This window comes from Dermacentor variabilis, chromosome 9 (genome assembly GCF_050947875.1).
Source record: "Dermacentor variabilis isolate Ectoservices chromosome 9, ASM5094787v1, whole genome shotgun sequence".
Classification (NCBI taxonomy): Eukaryota; Metazoa; Arthropoda; class Arachnida; order Ixodida; family Ixodidae; genus Dermacentor; species Dermacentor variabilis.
In genome coordinates this window covers 79,156,786-79,181,651 of record NC_134576.1, presented here as the reverse complement: position 1 = coordinate 79,181,651, position 24,866 = coordinate 79,156,786, and the positions used below count along the sequence as shown (strand labels likewise).

The 24,866-nt window shown below is 48.8% G+C and overlaps 1 protein-coding gene across 1 annotated transcript in view; it reads right to left on the bottom strand.

Moving 5' to 3' along the window:
• Nucleotides 1-227: 227 nt before the first annotated feature.
• LOC142557008 (uncharacterized) overlaps nucleotides 228-24,866 on the bottom strand; it is a 246,240-nt gene continuing 221,601 nt past the window's right edge. The window contains exons 23-26 of the mRNA XM_075668541.1: nucleotides 20,954-21,132; nucleotides 17,663-17,844; nucleotides 16,501-16,709; nucleotides 228-515 (exon numbers count right to left, since the gene is read on the bottom strand). Of these exons, the coding sequence (XP_075524656.1) occupies nucleotides 428-515; nucleotides 16,501-16,709; nucleotides 17,663-17,844; nucleotides 20,954-21,132 (658 nt within the window). The 3' untranslated portion in view covers nucleotides 228-427. The remainder of the gene's footprint in view (nucleotides 516-16,500; nucleotides 16,710-17,662; nucleotides 17,845-20,953; nucleotides 21,133-24,866) is intronic.

Genomic DNA, 24,866 nt, shown 5'->3' with positions numbered 1-24,866 from the left:
GTGCTTGCAGCTGAAGTCAATATTTACATAACTAAACGGATGCATCTGAGCCGGCAATATACTTACAGGTTTTAAAGGATGTTACTTTCTCCAGCCCTCTGAAATCCTCTGAAAGTGGACGGACGGCGAACCCGGTGCGGAAATTGAACAAAAATCACCACCCCAGCTCACTTTAGACGTTGTCACACAAGCACCACCGAAACACAGACAGACAAGCCCGAACCAATGGTTTATTGCTGCACTCAAGGGAAGTTACGGCAAGCTATTTGAAGCCCACCTTCACTGATTCACTGAGAGAAAAGTCCCTGAAACGTGTCTCGCGTGCAACCATTATCTTGTAGATAAAGCTTCGCACGTTTGCATACAACCCCTATGCATGCTCCCAGGACGCCCGCGACCATGGCACTGCAGAAGTGGTACACCCCGCTCAGTGCGGTGCGCGCCTCGTTTTTTTCTGTATAGCCGGGAGGATGGTACCGACGAAGCCTTGTAAGTTCTCGTGGGCTTCTTGACTCCTGCGAGCATCGATGAGAATGAGGATTGTTTATCGCCCTGGCTAGAAAGCTTAACGCCCGGCAAAAGTCGAGGGGACGACTTGAACACGCCAGGCCCTAAGGACCATGTGCGGAAGGGAAGCATACATCCTCATTCGACTTACGCACCACCTAGTACATGATAGCATCGGATTGAAATATACAAGAAATATTAATTCTGATACGCAGAAACTGAAACACAAACCCCTTCTTCAGCTGCCGTTTTTGCGTGAGCACGATACGATAATCGCGACGAACTAAAGCTTAGAGCTTGGCTGTAGAATACTGGCGAACCTCTGGGAACCTCAAATAATCCACTATATATAAGTTTACATTACTAATCACTTTCGCTTTCGTTCCTCAGGAGGTTTGTGATTCAGGATGCCATGAGACAGCAGGTGGTTATATGGCAGCAGAACATGACGTTTCAGCGTTAGCTGTGGCTCGCTACTACATTTCCTCGAAGAGCACGATACTTCGGCTCGCTGACTATACTTCTTCCGTCAAGCATAAGAGAAACGAGTGAATATTGACACGTGTAGTTTTCCTTTCTCGGGCGACAAGTTTTCACAGGCTAAAAAAAGTCAAATATTATGGCTTAGCGCGAGACGTGGCTGCGTGATTTGAAATTTACTCGAGTATGTTGTTACGAAGGGTTGCGTTAACAAAAGGAGGAACGCAGAAACAAAACGAAATAGGCGGAAAGAGCGCTTTTTCCACCTACATCGTTCTTTTTTCCTGCATTTGTCCTTTTGTCCGCGCAACCCTTGTATAATCAAATTGCGCGCGCGACACCAGTTGTGTACAAGTTTCTGGAGGGCACGCGCGCACCAGCGATTAATCTGGCAATTTCGTTAAGTGACGTATCTGGAAGCCGACGCGCTTTACTAGTAGATAAACTTTTCGGCTATCGCCGACTTTTCTCGCCGTTATCGTTGAGCTTGAGTGTTACTTGTTTTGCTAAACACAAGTTCCCCTAATAAAAAATCCAACTTGTGGCTCAGTTTTTACACTGCGTCGTTCTTCACCTTCACTACAACATTGCATATGGTGGGGGTGCTTTGGCGTTCATGTACCGGACATTCGCGTCAATGCCACAACTCTTAGACAAACAGCATCGCCCCGGGCCATGGGGCAAGCCAAAGGCCACAATACCTCCGGCCGAGCAGACTTCTACTGGAGGCAACTAGGAAAATCGTGGCCAAGTAAACAAACCCAATGGTAGCTCCAGCGTCCACCCATTATGCTGGAACAGCCCAGAGAGCCAACGACCTCCCGCGTACGATTGTTTGAAGCTGCAGAAAACTAAGTGGAATCATACGATATGGTCACCACATTTAACAAATGGAATGGCGACGACCAGCTGTGGCAGTACACTCAGCCTTAGAAGACGCCGCGTGGAGGTGGTTCGGGAATCGTGCGTGACTGACAACGCGGGACCGCTTCCACAAAACCTTCTGTAACACCTTTACTAGCATGGACCGCAAATACAGCACTGAAGCGGTACTGGAATGACATACAGCTCCCAAACGAGAGCAACGCGGTCTGCACGGAAGAGATGACACGCCTGTTCCGCCACGCCCACCTGGACACGTCTGAGGCCAAGAGCGTTAGCTTCCTGATGCGTGGTGTGTATCATGAGCTTATTGGCAGATTGATGTGCAATCCTTAAAAACCACATCAGAGTCTACGGTTAAGCTACGGGCATTGAGAAGACGCTGCGAACGCGCACTGAACAATAGAAAGACCAAGTGCTTATTACACCGAAAAGTGAAATCCAGACACTAGGCTCCGACGAGCTCTATGAGTCAAGCAGAGCGGTCGTATGTGCATCTCTGCCCAGGACGTTGCCTTCACAGCCGTTTAGCCCCTTTGGTGTCATCAAGAGAGATCCAAGAGTTGTAGTCCCTGCATCGCCACGGCCTCTGTAAGAAGAAATGACCTACGCCGAACTGTTACTCAATTACGTCCCCCTTCCACACCCGTTCCAGGGCCGGAAACATTGTAGTTGCGACATATATATGACATGCTTCTAACCACCATCTGCTCTGCTATAATAGCGGAGTAGCCGGCAGTGTATACCACCGATGCACCTGTCGTGGTAACGCCGAAAATATACTCTGGCCCATCCCGTGGACGGCCGTTTAGCCCCAACCCGTCGCTTAGCCCCTACCCGGAAAACTAGAAGCAGGAACGGATGCTGGTGCAGTTGCTGTACGTCGAAATACCGAAGATCCTACACCATCGACAGAACTAACACGTCACATTTATCGAATGGCTCCGTGATATCGTCGGTCACCTCGTCGCAACTCAGTCGGGCCCTTGACGACCATCCCGTTCACCACCATCAGGCCCGTACTTGTCATGGTAACGCCGAGAATACACTCTGGCCCATCCCATGGACGGTCGCTTAGTCCCTACGCGGAAAACTAGAAGTAGCAACCGATGCTGGTGCAGTTGCCACAATTCACAAGTCAATGCGATGCAGCCGTCCTCCGGCGCCAGGGACTAACTGCAACGATATCGACGCACTTCTCGACGGCCACCTTTCCACCACTTTAGTGGACACAGGAGTCCACTACTCGGTCATGAATAGACCCTTTGCCGCCCGAAATCCGGACTGCTGGAGGAAACCTGATAACACCCACTGCAATTCCCACGCCAAGGATTACCGTTCATGACCAGATCTACGCTGTGACCTTCGTTATCCTCCAACAGTGTCAACGAAACGAAATTTTCTGCAAGCCACGAATGTGATTCCGGGGTTTGTTGCGAATAAGCCGCGCCCACAGCAAGAAGAAAGGCTCCGTGATATCGCTGACTACCTTGCCAGCCCTCGACGACCGTCCCGTTCACCGTCACCAGGTCGGCACCTGTCGTGGTAACGCCGACGATATACTCTGGCCCCTCCCGTGGACGGCCGTTTAGCCCCAACCCGGAAAACTAGAAGCCGCAACCGATGCTGTTGCAGCTGCTGTACGTCGAAATACCGGAGATCCTACATCACCGATTGAACTAACACGGCGCCATCTGAAGGTCACGCGATAGCGTCGGAGAGCTCTCAGAATCATTATGCCTTGAGTCTGCTGAAACATTAAATCAACGCCCCGCCCTGCTCCAGCATCGTCATTTCCGTCGGAACTGAAACTGCGGCAGACGTAACACGCGTCACTGAAGGACGAGTACTGAAATTTATAAAGTAACAAGTCGACTGACATTTATAAAGTAACAAGTCGAAGAAACGAAGCACGACGAAATCAATCAGCCTTCAAAAAGCCCGCAGGCGTCTCATGTCGCCGCACCAAGGTCAGCAGGAGGGGGTCCGACGGATAGATGTACAAAATAGAGCGACCTAAAATATTTTTTGTCGGTGAACATTAAGTGTGGCTACTGACAAATCGAAGTCGACGAGGATAACTGGCTACCACCCGCGGAGGCATGGTCTTACGAAGCGGCCGAACAAGACCTTCGCCGACTTCGCAACAACACAGCAGTCCAAGAAAATGCAGATACCGCCGTTCAAGTAGCGCAGGGAAGCCGCGGAAAAAATTTTAACGCAACGCTGCCACACGTAACCAACGAAGAAAGACTCGACTTCACCTCCTATCAACAGCGCGCCGAAGAAGCACGACAACTTGCCTGCTTGCGTGTCAAGAGGCAGCAGAGGACAGACAGCCGACACTACGTGCATACAATCCTGGAAAGCGTGCTTCTGTATGAGCCCTTATACGCCGACGGGGTCTTAGAAACTATTGCGATGCTATTTCGGGCTCTACAAGACCATCCGACTTATTGGCGTGCGATACGATGAAGTTATAGCAGACGGCGGTCACCTATCTCAGCAGCGCCGCCCACGACCTGAAGTCGTCCACGTGGTGCATCTTAAGCCTTCCTACGTTCGCTAACAAACTTTGGACCTAGGTTTCTCCGTTTTTTTTTCCTTTTATCAACTATGAGTGGTTTTGTTTTCGCTTTCGTGTTTGTTTGCAGCTTCGTGGAGATGCTAACAGGCGTGCATTGACGTGTGTACTTGCTTATCTTTCCACTGTGATTGCTTTTCACCGGCTAAGACATGTAAAAGTTGTTACTCAGCGCGCGACGCGCCTGCATCTATTTCGCGTGTTTTTGACGAACCTTCTATAATACCATTGCATGCAGGACACCAATTGTGTATTAGTTCCTGGAAGCCACGCGAGCACATGAGATAACCCTGTCAATTTGACGAGTCATTTATAAAAGCCGTCGCGTTTGACGTTCTGTATGAAGTTCCAGGGAGGTAGAACCGTAGCCGCGCGCCGTATGCCGTGTTTGCGAGTTTATAGGTAATCGCGCTTCAATCTCGCGGACGCAAGGGAAGAAAGTGGGGAGGAAACGCTCTGTATTCAGTCGCGCGCAAGGCACCAGGGAGTGGGACTGCGCTCACCCTATCTGGAAAGCGATTTGCGTCACGGGCACAGTGTAGGTGCCCCGACGTCTCATACCGTTGGGCGTGCTTCGTTCTCACTGCTCAGTTTGTGTTGAAGCGATAGAAAGCGCGAAGGTCACTTCGGTCTCACGTCCTCTCACGTTCCTCCCGTCAGCGCTTGTGACTGCGAGTGTGCGCGGTCATCTAGTGTGATGTGTTCATGTTAGGCTGCGTGAGCTAACATGCTTTTTGGTATAGTTAGTAGGCGAACGTGTAGGATTACAAGACCAATAAACTATTACTAATTGTTGTCTACTAACCTGCAATCACAATCGACGCTTCGCCTTTCGAGCGGGATAGCGACTTTTATGTTTACACATTAGTGGATCAAAGTTCTAGACATTGCACAATTGAAGTCTATTTCTGGAAGAACTGCAAAGGCGCCTTTCGCTACACCCTTGCAAAGGCGCCTTTCGCTACACCTCAAGGGCCATATAGAGTGCGACGAAGTCCTTTGTACTGAAAGCCATAGTGCTTTTCCGGTGTGCATTCGCTTACACGCACTTTGCCGTGCATCGCATAAATGGAGAAAAATAGCCTAAACGAGCCCCGGATACCTGATAATTACACAAACATGGGGTGGTTGGCATCTTGGCATAAAAATGTAAAGCATTTATTGCTGGTTGAAGATCTGAGGGTAACAGTACCAGCTGTGAACGCCCAGCCCTGCTCTGTTTTCCTATATATATTTAGGTTAAGCTGTATTATTGGATTAACCTTCCGCACTAACGAACAAACCCACGCATACCGCGAGAGGTCGCTCACCAAGCCAATACTTCATTAAGAGACAATTCGTTGCTACTTTCGTTCGCTTTCATTCGTGACGAGGTGTATTGTCGTTCACAACTTTGTGGAACGCTAGGTAAAGGCACTGCAAGAGCTTTCCGTAGCACGGAGCTCGCTCACGATCGCAGCACGGTCCTTCGTCTTCCGTCTTCACTCGGCACATACACAGAGGCGCGTCTGCTTCATTACAATGCCCCGGGATCCAAGCGTAGCCATCCTGGCGACTCAAGCGCGGAGCAGATGAGCAGGTGGTAATACGGTTTCAGGCGGTTGACATGTACTGTCTCTCGCCCACGACGACGCAGGTCTGGTGACACTGTGAGCGGCTCCACGATGTAATTGACCGGTGAAGTGGCCTCGATGATACGGTATGGGCCGTGATAACGCGCCAGGAGTTTAGAAGAAAGGCCAGGAATGTGGGCTGGTATTCAAAGCCACACAAGCTAACCAGGAGCAAAGTTGTGCGGTGGTTGACAAGTACGGTCATGTCTTTTGACGTTTTTGAGTCTCACTTGTCAGGGCAAGTGCCAGCTGACGGCAATATTCAGCATATCTGGCGACTTCGGAAAGCGGAGTATACTCTGTAGCGTCAGGTTGGCACGGCAGTATGGTATCCAATGGGCATGAAGGCTCACGGCCATACACAACGAGAAAGGGAGAGAAGCCGGTGGTCGCTTGCGTCGTGATGTTGTGTGCGAACGTTACAAAAGGGAGTGCGGTGTCGCATTTGGAGTGATCGGATGGAATGTACTTCCGAAACATGTCGCCAAGTGTGCAATTGAACTGTTCGACCAGACCGTTGGTTTTGTGATGGCACGCGCTCGATTTGCGGTGAATTATCCTGCACTCAGCGAGGAGGGCTTGGACGCCCTCCGACAGGAAGAAACGGCCTCTATCACTGAGCAGTTCTCGGGGAGCACCGTGGCGAAGAACAAAATTGCGAAGGATGAAAAACCCAAGGTCACCGGCGGTTGCTGCTGGCAGACCTGCAGTCTCAGCGTAGCGATTAATGGGGTCGACGCCGACAATAATCCACCGACTTTCACACCCGCTTCATTGAAGCGGGCCGTAGAAGTCGATGCCGACGCGGTCGAACGGACGAGACGGGCACGGTAGCGGCTGCAACGGCACTGTAGCACACTGGGTAGGTGTCTTGCCTTGTTGGCATGTATTACAAGACTGAATGCACTTTAGCACAAAGATGTACATGCCTCGCCAATAATAGCGCTGACGCAACCTTGTGTAAGTTGCTAACCATGCTAACCTTCAGCGTGAGCGTTACTTGCTTATCTAGGCACAAGTTCGCCCAGTAAACAGCTAAATTTGTGACTCGCATTTGTGACACGGCGTTGTCATTTACCATCGTTCTTTATAACACACCTTTTGTTGCGATAACATTTATATCGATATTCCAGGCGCATTTTTGCCGTCACCATCAGCGTTACCGCGACGTTCCGTATGAGCCTACGGGGTATTGGCGTTCCATATTGCGTACGAAGCGACTAAAACTTCTCACTGCTTTGATAGATGTGGGCTTTGAGAAGTCTGCAACGGCGTGAAGCTCGTCTGGGTCCGGGAGGACGCCGTCTTTTGAGATAACGTGACCCAAGATGGTTGGCTTGCTCGCAGCAAAACGGCTGTAGGACGGCAGATGCGAGATAGGTCAGAATCTCATGCAGGTGAGCGAGGTGTGTTGGAAAATCGGTTGTGAAGACGACGATGTCGTCGAGGTAACATAAACAGGTCTTCCATTTGTGGCCGCAAAGGATGGTGTCGATCATACCCCCAAAAGTAGCAGGGCATGACGAAGGGCATGACGTTAAACTCGCAGAGGCCATCGGGTGTAACAAATGGGGATTTCGGACGGTCAGGTTCGGCCATTGGAACTTGCCAGTACTCGGAGCGCAGATCCAAGGAACTGAAATATTCTGCGCCTTGTAAACAGTCGAGAGCGTCATCGACCCGAAGCAGTGGGTAAACGTCTCTTCTCGTTGTCTTGTTTAGGCATCTGTAGGCGAAACAAAAGCGAATTGAGCCATCTTTTATTCTTACCAATACGACATGTGAAGACCAAGGACTTTGAGAGGGACGGATGACTAGGTTTTAGCATATTGGCCGCTTTCTCAGTGATGATTCGGCGCACTTCGGCGAAGACACGATACGGGCGATGTCGCAAGAGGGAGTGAAAAGCGGTGTCGATGCTGTGCGAAACACTGGTGGCACGGCCCAATGATGTCTGATGACAGTCGAAAGAAGAAACTTGTGAAGGAGAGCGAGAAGTTGGCGGCGATGAGATGGGGAAAGAGCAGGGTCGATGGCGTTGTCAAAACCTACTGAAAGTGATGAGTCTGAGACCGAAGCGATGGACTCAACGTGATGGAGGGAGACGGTAGAACATCGACATCGTCCACGTAGTCGAATGCCTGGAAGTATCCTACGGTCTCACCACGCAGTAGGCTGATCGGGTACTGGCAGTAGTTGGTGACCAGAATCACAGTTGACCCAGATGTTGTAGTGAGCACGGAAAATTGAAGAACAATGCCCTTAGGCTGAGCAAACAAATCGGACTGCGTGAACGCTACAGTGGCGTCAGATGCGGCATCAGACGACAGGACAACAGCCATCGACGACTCAGGCGGTATGGTTGTGTCATCATCAACAGTGAGTTTGTCGGCAAAGTGATGAGAGCTGGCCAGCAGTGATTCACATATAGTGGTAAAAGCGATACGTCTGCATGCGAACAGTCAATGACCGCATGATGACGTGACAGGAAAACCCAACCTACGATGAGGTCGTGAGGGCACGATGGTAGCACGAAACACTCGATTATGTTTACGACACGGGCCATGCATACAGCTGTGCGCGCTGGCAGTGACGAGGACCAGGCCACAAGGAGCTTTAGTCACTTTTCGTAATTTACGACAAAGGTTCTTGTGAATGACGGAAACGGCTGCTCCGGTATCGACTAGTGCCACTGCGAGTACTCCTTCAAAAACGGTATTAACATTTTGCGGCGAAGAATGAGGTCTTGAAAACGATGTATTTGCAGTTCTTGCCTCGGGAACTGCACCAGACAGTTTCTCTCTTCAGTGGGAGCTCAACGACGTAGGGGCGAAATCAAACGCCGACGAGGGGAAGGGGAACGCCGATTTCGTACCGGCGATCAATGTCAACACGTCGCGGTGCCACATGGGCCAGCAATGCCGCAGGCGAAGCACATAGGCCGGTTTAGACAACCGGCCTCGGTGGCACAAAAAAACTGTGGTGACGGTCGGGCAACTGGAAATGAAGCCGGATGCATGGGCAATGAAAAGAAAGCTGTCGGCGCAGGTGGCCCTGCAACCACGGCCGCATAACTGAGCGGCAGCGACGTAGGGTGAGTGGCAAAGTTGGTATGGGCCAGCGGCACACTCACAGGATTGGGTAGGGGTTTTGTAGGAGCTGCAGGAAGCGCTTCAGATATCTGAGTTCCGATGGCTTGCTGCAGCATTGGAGGCAAAGCTGCCATAGGTGCTTCGCTGTGAGGCAGCAGCGAGAACTGCCAGGCCACCTCTTCACGAATAAAATCTTTGATATGCTGTGAGAGCGTCGAGTTGGTCATGCCGGGAGAAAGCGCGATGCTCGAGATGGAATCGACGTTCTGAATGTCCTGGCGGCCGATGGAACGTTGGTGGCGCACCTCGTCAAAGCTCTGGCTGAGGTTAATGAGGACGGATACGCTAGTTGGGCTTTTGGCCAGCAACATCTGGAATGCGCCGTCCTCGATGCCCTTGAGTATATCTTTGATCTTGTCATCCTCGGACGTGCTGGAATTTACCCGCTTGCACAAATCGAGGACATCCTCGATGTAACAGGGGAATTTCTCTCCAGGCTGGAGTCAGAAATGAGGCGATGAGATAAGGTGGTGGTCATGTTACTGGAGGAGACATTACCCTGGCCCACCTGGCCAACTACTCGTGAACGTCTTTTTCTCAGTCAAATACACTCAGTTCTGTCTCTCAAATAAATGTGACAGGAATGTGCCACACTTACGTGAGCATTAGCCGCAGTCCTTCAGGGAAGACGGACTGTTATACGCCTTCGTGAGGAAATCCTATGATTACCATGCTGTCCAGAGGCCTCCTCCTTTCGGGACAGAAGCGCGTGCTGAATTTAGGACTACATGATATGGTCTAAGCCGCTCACTTTAATTCTATGAGTACAAGATAGAGAAGCAGCAGCACTGACTTTGAACATTCAGAAAAAATTTAGGCGTATCCTGTTCTTCTACTTAAGTTGTTCAAGCGAACTAAAGTGGCAACGAATTGTCTCTTGGTGAAGTAGGCGATTCAGCAGAGCTATCACGGTTGGCTGCCTTGAAAACGTTTCATAGCTGAGGGCACCTGCTCTTTCGTGGCAAGTGGTACCAATATGACAACCTATTCATCGAACTTTATATTTCACCTGTTTTCAGTATTTTCTTCGAACGAAGGCAGTCAGCGACAAGTTTTTTGGAGGCACGCCATGAAATAGTTGAATTGCTCACTACGAATCAGACAGTACATGACAGGTTTCTGCGTTTGTCCGTTTTTCAGTTCGCAAAAGGCGGTAGGAATATGTGTCCTCTCTGCTACCCTCGAGGAAACGATCAGACCTTGCAGTACTGAAAGACGACATCCAGTATGCAGCTGCGCTGCTATCGGAATTCTCGCTGACTAATCCGTTTGTTTATACATGGAGGTCGTTGGCATAACTTGCGCGCAAGTGCTCGAGCACAAGATAAGGTGCCTCGAGTGAAAGCGTCAACCAATGGTAAGTGCAACTCAAATACATTAAGGTGGTAAACGACACCTCCAAGCAGCTATGACGGATCAGCTTGTTGCTCTCCGTCAGTGTGGGAGTTGAGATGGGACCTATACTCCGGATTGCTATGATTTTCCGAGCAGTCTTCTTCGTGATGGATGCAGGTACAGTGGCGCCGAGGTCATTCAGCAACGCACACGGCGGCCGTCACGTAAATTATGTTGGAAGCCGTAACTGCATTCCCTGAGCCAGTGGGCAGAAAGATGACAAAGCACGCGGAAAGCATGTGTTTCGTCGAAGTAGGCTATGGTGGCGGGATCTTTAACGGAAGAAGGAAATTCCGTTGGATGCTGCTGCAGAATACCCCAATTCGCAACTTTGCTCAAGCGGGCATTACGGGTGGCTTTCGGCAGCGAGTAACTGTAAGCACTTTCAGAGTCTGACGAAAAGAAGCGTCGCTCCCGCAAGGGTGGCCGAAAGCAGACACAATCAAATTATGTATACGTTTTTGCTGTTGTTTGACCTAGTGAGACCGAGCTTTTGAAAAGGTGCGCTAGGGAAGACACGGAGCTTTTCGGCACAACCTGCCTAGACGCTCTAGGGTGAAGTAAACGCTGTCCTCCCCCAACCGCTGGCTCTTCCTTCGCGTTGCCGCCATGCACTAGCGCCATTGAGGGGCGCGTTGCTGGACCACCTCGAACATCCATTGCTAACTCCTTCCTTCAAGACTAGTTCATGGTCTCCTAGACTACTCAGTGCATCATAGTTGGGGGATCGATGCTTGGAGCGGAGTCTTCTTTGAATAGCTTTTCCGCGGAAATGCTCACTCTCCCACCGAGGCTGTGTGTGGTACATAGAGACTGGGTCTTGTATATTGCACATAACATATTGGGTCTTGTATATAGTACATAACATATTGGGTCTCGTATTTTATATATAATGGCAAGATTGTCATGCAAGTTCTCTGACGCGCACTTCTGTGGCAGATGGTAAGATATCTGGGTGGTCACAAGAGCGTTGTGCAGTTTCAGCACTGAGCTTGCTTGGTTCCTCAGTGCATGCTCGCGATTCGCTGGAGTGGGTGAAGCCGCAGCAGTGATGTTTCTGATACAGTCCACAGCTCGACGTTACAGGAGCCTTATGTCCGGGGTGACGCCAGGGGCAAGGACACTGGAAGCAAGTCACACTGGATGACCTCACATGTCTAGCGGCAGCCGTGTAGCCTTCCGTCTTAGCCCAGGATTTTGATACTGCTATTGACGGGCCAAGTACAGGCAGATGGGTCTGAAGAAATGAAATTGCTGTTCCGGCAATAAGTACCAGCAGTTAGTGATTGTACCCTTAGACCTAAGTACAGAAGTTCTCCATATATGTCGAAATCTTGCGGGGGCATGCGGTTACAACCAACCGCATTTGAGAAAGCTACCGAGACAATGTAAACACGGCAGAGGAGAGAGAACAAACTATTGCGGAACACCGTAAGAAATACGAATAACATCGTCGCTGATGAAGGCGGGGGCGAAGCGCAAGATATTTTGTCTGATGGCTACAGCTCACAAGTGGGTAATTATAGATCCTCTATCACAGCCATAGGCCTTAGCGATGTCCATAACAGCATGGTTTCTAAGGCCATCTTTTCTGTGATGTTGAATATGACTCACGATACCCAATGCACTGGCTGTCATGGCCACACATTTACGGTCTAAAGCCAGCTACGCATAAGAAAGGTTTTCTACTCAGCTCCAGAAATAATTAAACCTGTTATGTTCCAATTTTTTATTACTTTCGCTACTCAGGATGCTGTACACGTCGTAGAAGGCACAAAGCTCTAGTTTTCGCGGCATGAGCAGGTTCGTGAGCGTATGATTGCTCATAAGGTCAGGGCCCACTGCACAACATCGTCTTAAGCTGCTTAGCAGTTACTCTACCCCGAAAAATGTGAAATTGGCGTCCATCGGAAAATAAGCAACAGGTGGCATGGGGCCCATAGCGTCCGTTGAATAGTGACATTAGTAAGCATTCGCAAAATCTTCTATTAAGATCGCAAGAGTCTTTCCGAGCTTCAAGGCGACGGCTTCGAAAAGTATTCCTTTGTGAGCCTTTCTAGCTTGCCTGACAATAAATCCCCATACTGTTTTCGTGGGAATCAACACCAACGAGCTTACGCAGAATGCCACCCACCGTTTGTTTCCCTGGGGGGAACGTCGTTTTGAACATCAACTTCCTTATTTCTTCATGGAATTTAATGAAGATTGGAACAAATGTTTAGAATGTCTCCCTTATGCCTCCATAAAATTTTCAGGGTGATATCGTCAGAACGTTTTATTTAATTTTATTGAGCAGAATTTTTCTCCCTATAACTTTCTGGAGAGACATGGGAACTTAAAAAAACGTATTAAAAGGCTTATTAAGCATTGACTGCATAGGTAAATGCGTGCTCCAGGTTGTGACATTCTTGAATTTTTTGGCGTGCCATATTTTATGTTACCTTCGTATCAAGCACACTTTCGGGGTAGACGAATAGCCACATCGTAAACTTACAAAGGGTCAAGATAAGGAAGCGAGTATGCCAAAACCTGCACTATAGCCCAAGGAACGTCACAAGAAAAACGGCGTCAAAATATGTTAAACGGTAACAAAGAAATCAGCTCCAAAATCTGAGCAGAAAGCCAGAAAAAACGAGTTTCGCCTTCTCCTCAGTTCTCTAAAAGGCACCAAATTTGTAGTCTTTGGGATGTTTTGTGATGCGGGGCTTCTTGTACATGTGTCCTCTTGTCTGGTGTGGTTCCCCCCCCCCACACACTTTTTTCTTCTTATAGGGCATTTTTTGCTGCTGATGCTCTACAAAGAGTATGGTGCGTAAGTTTCAAACCAAGTGACGTGCAGAACTCTGTGTGGGCGTGAATATAGCTCCGTGTACACTAAGGCAGCCTTTACCCGCACGCTGCCCGATTGATAGCAATGTACAGTGCAATCAGCGGGGCATTTTTTTTGTTTTGGTAGAATTGACCATGCTACTGAATGAAGGCTCCGAGTGTCAGCAGCCTCCCAAGTCATCTTTACTTGACAATTGCAGTAGAACTTAGGATCAGAGAGCCAGTGATAGATATGCAGCTGCTAGGTGCTTTCCAGAATTGTACTTTTGTATGATGCCTCGATCACTTCTGCAGCCAGGTGTCTGTGCCAGCCCAAGGGGCCTACTGAACAGAGCTCATGATGAGATTCTCATTACGAAGGGATGGTATGATACATATTGTTACGAGTTATCTAGACAATATGATAATAGAGTGAATGCGCAAAATGCTTGGTTGCGGGTCCGAGATGCCGATGTGCGAAATGCCTAGCCACAGATACAAGGAGCCGACGCGCGATGTGGTTAGTCGCGCAGTCCGAGGTGCCGACGCGCGAAATGGCTAGTCGCCGGCTCGAGGAGTCGACACTCGAAGCGCTTATTCGCGCAGTCCGAGGTGCCGACGCGCGAAATGGCTAGTCGCCGGCTCGAGGAGTCGACACTCGATGCGCTTATTCGCGCAGTCCAAGGTGCGGACGCGCGAAATGCCTAGTCGCAGACTCGAGGAGTCGACACTCGAAGCGCTTATTCGCGCAGTCCGAGGTGCCGACGCGCGAAATGCCTAGTCGCAGGCTCGAGGAGTCGACACTCGATGCGCTTATTCGCGCAGTCCAAGGTGCCGACGCGCGAAATGCCTAGTCGCAGGCTCGAGGAGTCGACACTGGATGCGCTTATTCGCGCAGTCCAAGGTGCCGACGCGCGAAATACCTAGTCGCAGGCTCGAGGAGTCGACACTCGATGCGCTTATTGGCGCAGTCCAAGGTGCCGACGCGCGAAATGCCTAGTCGTGGGCTCGAGAAGTCGACACTCGATGGGCTTATTCGCGCAGTCCAAGGTGGCGACGCGCGAAATGCCTAGTCGTGGGCTCGAGGAGTCACACTCGATGCGCTTATTCGCGCAGTCCGAGGTGCCGACGCGCGAAATGCCTAGTCGCAGGCTCGAGGAGTCGACACTCGATGCGCTTATTCGCGCAGTCCAAGGTGCCGACGCGCGAAATGCCTAGTCGCAGGCTCGAGGAGTCGACACTGGATGCGCTTATTCGCGCAGTCCAAGGTGCCGACGCGCGAAATACCTAGTCGCAGGCTCGAGGAGTCGACACTCGATGCGCTTATTGGCGCAGTCCAAGGTGCCGACGCGCGAAATGCCTAGTCGTGGGCTCGAGAAGTCGACACTCGATGCGCTTATTCGCGCAGTCCAAGGTGGCGACGCGCGAAATGCCTAGTCGTGGGCTCGAGGAGTCACACTCGATGCGCTTATTCGCGCAGTCCGAGGTGCCGACGCGCGAAATGCCTAGTCGCGGGCTCGAGGAGTTGACACTCGATGCGCTTATTCGCGCAGCCCGAGGTGCTGACGCGCGAAATGCCTAGTTGTGGGCTCGAGAAGTCGACACTCGGTGCGCTTATTCGCGCAGTCCGAGGTGCCGACACGCGAAGTGCCTAGACGCGGCTCGAAGAGTCGACACTCGATATACTTAGTCGCGCAGTCGGAAACGTCGATACACAAAATGCTTAGGTGAGGGTCCGAGAAGTCCGCGAGCGATGTGTATGATCGCCGAGTCGGAGGCTTCCTATGCGCGAAATGCTTAGCGGCGCGTCCGAGGATTGCGTATGTGATGTGCTTGGTCACGAATTTCGAAACACCTAGTACTGAAAGGCTTAGCCGCATCTCCGAGGATTGCGCGCGTGAACCTTAGTCGCGAAGTCCGTACCCCCGATGCTCGGAATGCTTAGCCGCGAGTCTGAAACGTCCACAAGCATAGGGATCAGCCACGCTACTACGATGTCCACGTAGCGCCTGTTTTGACACGTCGAGATTACGGCGAGTGGGGCCGTACAGACTTGCGAGGTTCGGCAGACGATGCGAGCGCCGGACCAACGGCGAACCGCGCTGGAGTGACGTGGCGGGCGCGGCCAATCGCAGACTCCGGCACGACCCTCAGTCATTTGCTTTTTGTGCGCTTGTTTCTCTATGGAGGAGACATCTGACTCCAAATTTGAAGACTGAGAAATGCGCTTTTCAACGAGACCAAGATGGCGGTGGTCGGTCGCACCGTTCCGGAGATATTGTGGCTTGAAAAACGCTATTCTTTCTTGATTTCCGCGAGATTTCTCGCCACCTTGGCTGATAAAACGAACTTTTTTAGAGCACTTCTGAGTGGTTTACAGTGATGATATTTGGGCATCAGATAGAAAAAGGGTTATAGAAACTGAAAATGTGATTACCGAAAAATCGATTTTTCGGAACTTTTAACCATGCCAAAGCCACGTCCGCCCTTAATTCGTTACTGTGCCTATGAATTATGGCATTGAGGCAATTCAACCTCCTTTTCAGTGCCCCCCTTCCGCCCGCATTACAGGCTCCACTCTACACTGAGAGTGGCACAGGGGTAATGATCCAGCAGTTGCATTAATTTTGGTGGCTGCTTTCTCGCTGTTCAGTACCTCTACGAAGAGTTCTCCGGTGGGCTCATCAAGACCTTCTCGATCAAGTAGCCCACAGTGTAACAGAGAATAAGCTTGTTTCGCTCTTTTGGTATTAAGCAATTTTTATAAACACGGGGAAGTGGTCACTGTCATTTGATCTAAAGCTATCTTTCGCGACACTGATGCCTACTCAATGAATCACGTGATCACTGACACAGCTAGCAAATAACTTTACATAGGTGTCATCACGCTAACGTAGCAATGCTAATGTCTTCTAGACCAAACTTCTAAAATGAACTCTGACTCCTTTTGTCATGTAATCTTCAACCTGTTTCTATGAAAATGATGATTTTCCTTTGTTGTATTGCTTTATGTGCCGTGTGTTGTGGAAGTTATCGAGCCTGTAGATTTGCCGTGCTAGGCGTGCATGCCGCTACTCACTTTCGGTGCTGTTCGGCGCCGCGTTGGTCAATATCTCCAAGGCTCTCCATCTCACGGCGCCCTAAATACCTGATTCCACCAGCTATCTTATCTCCGGACATCTCCTGCCGGATGGCATCGTCAGTGCCCGCCACGTTGCGCTTCGCCTCCTTAGCTTCATGTACCTGGGCCTCGACGTCCCAAGTTAGGGGGGCCTGTCTTCGTGTAATCTGTAATGTGTAAAGAGAAGCCGTTGCAACGTTCACCGACATAATAACTGAGTGGCTATGGCTATATAGTAAATGTACGGAAGCCTAGCGTTCACGCACAGATGTATGCTGCGTGCAGGCTATTTGGGAAAGATTCATATCCACCAATGTACGCACACCAATGCAAAACGAGCGTCCATTGGAGAATACGAGGTGGCGTGGAGGCCGTAGAGTCAGGTTAACAGCGACATCAGTAGGCATTCGCGAAATCTTCCGCTAAGACAGCAAGAATCTTTCCGAACTTGAAGTCGATGGCTTCGAACGGTTTGCTTTGTGAGCCTTTCCAGCTTCCCTGACAATAATTCCCCGCAGTGTTGTCATGGAAATAAACACGGAAAAGCTTACGCGTAATGCCGCCCACGGTTGCCTTCTTTAACTCTGTAATTTACCTACGAATCGCGGCCCTGAGGCCATTAAACGTCGTTTTCTGTGCCGAATCGCCCTATTTTTGGTTCATATCATCGGCTCCTTTATTCGCTGCTGGCGGCTCCGCAGAGAAATCTACAAAGAGGGTCCACCAGAGACCTCTTTGTAGATGTGCTGGCGAGACAGCAGCCGCCAAATTAATGCAACTTATGTGCAATGCAAATACGCCTGTTTGCCTTCGTTTCGGTGGCCTTCGATTGGGTTGGTTCGCCGTTAAAAGACATTTGTTAACAGCCGTACGCTTCTTCCTTCCCGTAATAATATTACAGGTGGCAGAACTCATTCATAAGCCTCTAACTCTCTACCTGCGCAGTTTCGGAAACTTTAAAATCACAATTGAAATTTTTAAAGGACATGGGCGGCGTCACTAGCGGAACTCAGATTGACAGAAATACCTTATGTGCCATTTTGTGGCAGTGACGTGCGACTCTCGGTCATTTTTGTTGAGAGCAAAGTTCTTAGAAAGCTATATGTAATAAAGCACTTGCATTTATTTGGGGGTTCCTACTGTTCCTCCTCTCAGTGGAGATTGAGTTCGGTGGCCTTTCGTCACTAGGTTTTTCTGTATTGCTTTCACCCTCATCGACATCTGGGGTTGAATGCTGACGTGGGCCGCTTGCTGCAGTCTCTGCTGCCTCATCGGTCTGTCGCTTACCTTGTCCTAGTTCATCTGTACGAGGTAGAAGAGGGGAGATCACTGATTAAAACATCCTTCACTTACATGAAGCACATACTCCCGGCACCGTGTATACGAAATTGAAAAATACTATATAAGAGACAAAAATCATATGTATATCTAGGCATATCTAAAGGCCTGCACCAAAGCTGCGGCCTGCCTCCCCATGCGCTATGTTGAAAAATTGAGTCACTTCAGAATTGAGTCACTTCATTGAGCCAAGCGACTTAAGTGGCTAAATTTCCTTAACGAGAAAAAGGGGGGTTAACCGAGGGGCCCGATTTTTATTAGTCATATCAGAAGAAGCCAACAAAGACTGACACCAAGGACAACATAGGGGAAAGTACTTGTGCTTTAATAAACGAAGTAAAGAAAAGATAAATTAATGGAAATTAAAGTGGATGAAAAAACAACTTGCCGCAGGTGGGAACCGAACCCACAACCTTCGCATGTCGCGTGCGATGCTCTACGAACTGAGGTACCGCGGCGTCGTTTTCCCATCCACTTTCTTGGGTATTTATGTGTCCTAGTACAACCCTGGGAGTGTTAGCCAGCGCCACCACTCACAGACATTGGCGGCGGACGTTGAACGTCCTTCTTGCCCCAGGCGTCACGAGAACGTGATCTTTTTTGGGTGAAGGCAACGGGCCAATAAACCCACATATGCTACCTGAAGGCATCAATGTTGCGGGATTCGAGACCCTCGTTATGTAATCAACGAGAAGAAAGGGAGTTAACCGAGGGGCCCGATTTTTATTAGTCATATCAGAAGCCAACAAACACTGACACCAAGGACAACATAGGGGAAATAACTTGTGCTTTAATAAACGAAATAAAGAAACGATAAATGAATGGAAATTAAAGTGGATGAAAAAACTTGCCGCAGGTGGGAACCGAACCCACAACCTTCGCATGTCGCGTGCGATGCTCTACTAATTGAGCTACCGCGGCGTCGTTTTCCCATCCACTTCCTTGGGTATTTATGTGTCCTAGTACAACCCTGGGAGTGTTAGCCAGCGCCACCACTCACAGACCTTGGCGACGCACGTGGGACGTCGTTCTTGCCCCAGGCGTCACGAGAACGCGATCTTTTTTGGGTGAAGGCAACGGGTCAATAAACCCACATATGCTACCTGAAGGCATCAATGTTGCGGGATTCGAGACCCTCGTTATGTAATCAACGAGAAGAAAGGGGGTTAACCGAGGGGCCCGATTTTTATTAGTCATATCAGAAGCCAACAAACACTGACACCAAGGACAACATAGGGGAAATAACTTGTGCTTTAATAAACGAAATAAAGAAACGATAAATGAATGGAAATAAAAGTGGATGAAAAAACAACTTGCCGCAGGTGGGAACCAAACCCACAACCTTCGCATGTCGCGTGCGATGCTCTAGCAATTGAGCTACCGCGGCGTCGTTTGCCCATCCACTTTCTTGGGTATTTATGTGTCCTAGTTCACGTTCTCGTGACGCCTGGGGCAAGAAGGACGTCCCACGTCCGCCGCCAAGGTCTGTGAGTGGTGGCTCTGGCTAACACTCCCAGGGTTGTACTAGGAAACATAAATACCCAAGAAAGTGGATGGGAAAACGACGCCGCGGTAGCTCAATTGGTAGAGCATCGCACGCGACATGCGAAGGTTGTGGGTTCGGCTCCCACCTGCGGCAAGTTGTTTTTTCATCCACTTTATTTCCATTCATTTATCGTTTCTTTATTTCGTTTATTAAAGCACAAGTTATTTCCCCTATGTTGTCCTTGGTGTCAGTGTTTGTTGGCTTCTTCAGATATAAATTTCCTTAAGTGACTTCGGTCGAGTTACTTAAGAAGTGACGTGTCATTCTCTGACACGTGACGTCATACATTGTCACGTGTACCTCACAACTCTACCTTAATCCACCAGAGTGTATCTTGCTCTAAATGCCCCAACAGTAGTCGAATTTAATTCACTTTAGTCTACCTAAGTTCACTTTATTCACCCTAATCCAATCTTCTCATTTGTACCGACGAATTGTAATGCACCTTAATCCAAATTACTCCAACTTGTACCACCGTACCACCTCGTTAAAATTCTACCAACCATAATCCAGATGTTCAAACAACCCCAATCCACTTTATTGCACCTTAATGCACCTAAATACATTGACCTTCCCCTTCAGTCACTCTACTTCAACTTAACTCACTTTACGCCACCTTGTTTCACCTCGCTCTAACTTTTTCTAAATTTATACAAGACGCTCATGATGTCACGTGATGTGATAATCTTTGGTACCACGCGTTGCCTACAGCGCCGGCTTTTTCTGCCTCTTGGGACATATAAAGCATCGCATTAATAAGTGCGTCGACGACCAATGAAATTTGGAAATGGGCCAACTTGAAATTTAGGGGTGGCACAAGTGAAATTTGGGAGTAGGTCATCTTCAAATTTTGGCGCAGGCCAACTTCAGATTTGGGCTTGGAATTTGGATGTGCCTGAACTGGGTCTGGCCAACTCAAATTTGGGGCTGGCTGAGGCTAATTTAGGGGTGGGCCAATCTAAATTTGGGAGCGGGTTAACTCCAATGTGGGGTGGGTCAATTCAATTTTGGGAGCGGGCCAACTTGAAATGTGGCTCATAGCCAACTTGAGAGTTCGATGTATGCTTACGCATACTTAGACAACTCCAACGCAGTTTTCTATACTTTTTTTGTGTGAACATTTCTAAATTTCCTAATATTCAGGAAACTCCCTCATACGCGCGGCACTTGTCTCATCGCTTTCTCTATTACTTGTTTCTATACAAGAAATGTGTGTAGAATCCAGAGTATGATGGGAGAGGGGGGGCGTTCGGTGCTTTTCTCACTAGCCTCTTTAACCGTTCCACATCTAGCCGGAGGCCAAGTTAATTACATCTGATGGAGAGTACGTGATATTGATTAAAGTTCGCAAATGTATGAAGAAAAAAAATGTCAATTTTCTTTTCTATTTCAGGATATCTGCCTTCAAATTCCGCATGCCCTAGTAAGAGGTGGCCCTTTCCCGACGCCAATCTCTGACCCACTTCCGGAAATTTTCCGCTTGCGCTCGGCAAACAGACGACGCTGCCTTCGCCACGCAGGACTTACCATGGTGTTCAATGGCTTCCACAGCCATTCCAGTTTCAACTGACTCCGCGTCGGACACAGTGATTGAGGATGCTCTCACCGCTATCAAGGCTGATTCCCTTGGTGCTGCATCATCGCGTCCCAGCTTGCGCAGTGGAATGCTTTCTGGCAGCCGATCCATAGCCGGCATATGTGGTAGGCTGCGCACAAAAACGTGGCAGTACGGAAGTTCTCTGTCCCACAATGGACAGCCAGCATTTCACAAACAATGAAGTACAAATCTAGTGGCACATACCCAGTGGGTCAAATTTGCATCATAGCGGCTCACTGGATACCAAGATAGACTGAGTGGTAAGTACCCAGCAACTCAATTCGGCATCAAAGCCTGTCCCGCATCAACAGTGACCTGCCGTATTTTTTCGAATCTAGGCCGATAGTTTTTTTTTTCAACAATCATATACCAAACTCTAGGGTCGGCTTAGATTCGAGGATTAAAAAGAACACGCCAGTATGTAATTGAAAATGATAAATATGGTGTCTAGCTAGCGGTCATCTAGAAAAGCCTGTACCGTAGCCGCTATTAGCCACGCCAGTAGCCAACTGAAGCAGACCGAATTATATGACAGGCGTCAGATATTCTAACCTGCATCATATCGGCGTGCGGTATCTCCAAGCGTGAACTATGCCCATAGCTCGGCATTATTGTAATGGCACCCAACAGGCGACGCCACTATTAACTCTAAAACAAAATTACATCTTTTGGGTAGTATCTTGCCACACAACAACATATGTCATCTGCCTTGTCTGCATTTTCTTTCTTTAACGCTGCAAGCCCTGTACTTCTCAGTAACGAATGGCATGCGCGTTATCAGCATGACATGCCAATCCCGACAGGAAAGTAGCGGTCGCCTAGTAAATACTTTGTAGGTAACGGACAGTAAGCTGATCGGTCTATAATTTTTCAATTCTTTGGTATCCCCTTTCTTATGACTTAGGATTATGTTAGCGTTCTTCGAAGATTCCGGTACGCTCGAGGTCATGAGGCACTGCGTATACAGGGTGACCAATTTTTCTAGAACAATCTGCCATCCATCCTTCAACAAGTCTGCTGTTACCTGATCCGCCCCAGCTCCCATCCCCCTTTCCATAACTAGCAAGGCTTTCTTTATTTCTTCCGGCGTTAGTTGTGGGATTTCCAATTCCTCTGCGGTATTGTCTCTTCCATTATCGTCATGGGTGCCACTGGTACTGTATAAGGGGGCAACGGGAGGCGTTTTTGAGTGTGTCTAAACACGGAGCTGACACCCATCATTTTTCCGAAGGCCTGAGCGTTCCCTTCAGCTATCTCATCCATATTAGTAATGATGTGGTCTCTTAGCACATATATCTGACTCTTGCCTACTCCTAGTTTCATCTTCACTGCTTTTAGGCTTCCTTCGTTCCTGAGAGCATGCTCAGTTCTATCCATATTATACTTCTTTATGTCAGCTGTCTTACGCTTGTTGATTAACTTGGAAAGTTCTGCCAGTTCTATTCTAGCTGTAGGGTTAGAGGCTTTGATACATTGGCGTTTCTTGAACAGATCTCCTGCGATAACTTACTGGTATCCTGTCTCATGGAGTTACCACTGACATCTATTGCATACTCTTTAATGCCTAAAAGATTGTCGTTCATATCTTCAACACTAATGTCCTCTTCCTGAGTTAAAGCCGAATTCCTGTTATGTATCTTGATCCGGAATTCCTCTATTTTCCCTCTTACCGCTGACTGATTGATGGGCTTCATATGTACCTGTTTCTTCCGTTCCCTCCTAAAGTGTAGACTAATTGGAGTTTTTACCATCCTATGGTCACTGCAGTGCACGTGACCGAGAACGTCCAGATCTTGTATGATGCCAGCGTTAGCGCAGAGCATAAAGTCTATTTCATTTCTAGTCTCGCCATTCGGGCTCCTCCACTTCCACTATCGGCTATCCGGCTTGCGGAAGAAGGTATTAATTGTAGCGTTCCTAGTTAAAGGACACAGTAGACGTAAAGCATTGCTGTCGAACTGGCGTCCATCTCGTCTACATTTATTTCTCACTTCTCTTTTCTCTTCCTCTGTCCCCCGGTTCCCGCGCTTCTTCATCTTCTATTCGAAGGCTCATACCGCTTCACCCTTCCAGGTTCTTTTTGCTAACCCCTCCTGGGGTAATACTTCAAAACGTTTCCAATCGAAGCACATTCAACTGAGCCCCGTTCACCAATGTACCACACAGTCTTCAATATTCCTTTCTGAGTGGCTGTCTTTGTCACAGAGTAAGGACCATAAAATTTGGCTTTGGATTCTCTTACTCCTTTCCTATCTAGAATGAGGTCGGTGACTTGAATGTCTGGGATATCTGAGCAATGTCTCTTGTCAAAATTTTTTTTTCATTCGTTTACGGTACCTCTCCTCCTGTGATTTTTGTTTCCTCTCCTCGACGATCTTGAGATTTTCTAACAGCCCCAGTTCACGGTCCGCTTGAAGAATAAGGGTCTCTCCTGAAGAAGCGAACTGCGGGCTGCATCCCAAGCCACTGGTGTAGGAGCGATTGTGATGTCTTACAGCTGCTTCTAAAGAGCATTTCCATTCACCAGGGAAACGATCGTACATCCTGATGTATTGTTTCACATCTCGTATAGCACGCTGTGCAAGCCCATTCGCTCCGGGATGGTATGGCGAAAAGAATTGGATTGATATATTGCGGTCTCGAGCCCATCTTGCTAGCTTTTCACTCTTGAACGCTGGACCCTTATCACATACAATCTTCCTGGTTGTCCTAAACATATCTCGTTGGAGGAGGGCGATGACACTATTTGCATCTTCTTGTCCTGCCCGTGCCGCGACCATCCTGGTACACTCGTCTATGGCCAGAAGAAAAGTTTGCGTTTTTCGGACTCCTTCTCGTTTCTTATTTAGCTCGGCAAAATCCAGGTGTATAACTTCAAAAGGCACCTTCGAGTGGCAAGGTATTATCATGGCGTCCGTAGGCTGCTTATATTTCACTTTGTAGACTTGACAAATGCGGCATGAACGAACGTACTGACTGACGTCTTCTTTCATGTGAGGCCACGTAAATCTCTTGACTAGTTTGTTGTAGGTGCGCCAAAATCCGTCGCGTCCTCCAGATTCTGGGCTATCGTGGTACAAATAAAGCACCCTGGGAACCAGCGTTGGCGGGACTTGATAGCGACCTGCCAAAAAAATTATTTGTTCAGTGCCTTCCCACAATTTTACTTCATTGATTTCTTCCGATTGTTCTTTGTTGGCCTGTATCATCAGCCTAGACAATGCATCTGCATCATTCAAAACGGGTCCAGGTCTGTGGGAGATGGTGAAATCAAACTGCTGCAAGTAGTTCACCCATCTGGCGATACGTCCCTTAGGTTGGGTCATATTCAAGAGATGAGTGAGTGCCTGGTGATCCGTGAACAAAGTAAACTTCGCACCTTCTAGGTACGTACGGAAGTACTGAATTGCTTTAAGGACAGCAAGAGCTTCCTTTTCAGTAGTGGTGTAGTTGACTTCAGGTGGCTTGAGGGTGTAGCTGTAGGAGCCTACTACATGTCGCTTTTCTCGGCCGGATGCTTCTGGACATTTCTGGTACAAGACTGCACCTGTTTCATAATGTGAAGCGTCGTATTCAGTTCAAAGGGTAAAGTGAAATCTGGTACGCGTAGAATAGGGTCAGCAGAGATTTCGCGCACCAGATCACGGTAGACTCTGTCACATTCCTCATCCCACTCAAATGGAACTTTCTTCTGCGTTCGGCGCGTGAGGCATCTTGTTTTTATAGCAAAATCTTTTATGAAAGGTCTTAAATGTCCTGCTAATCCCAAAAACACACGCAAAGAGTCGACGACATATGGTTTCACCAGTTGGGATTTTCTCTCGACGGACTCTTGTTTCGTGC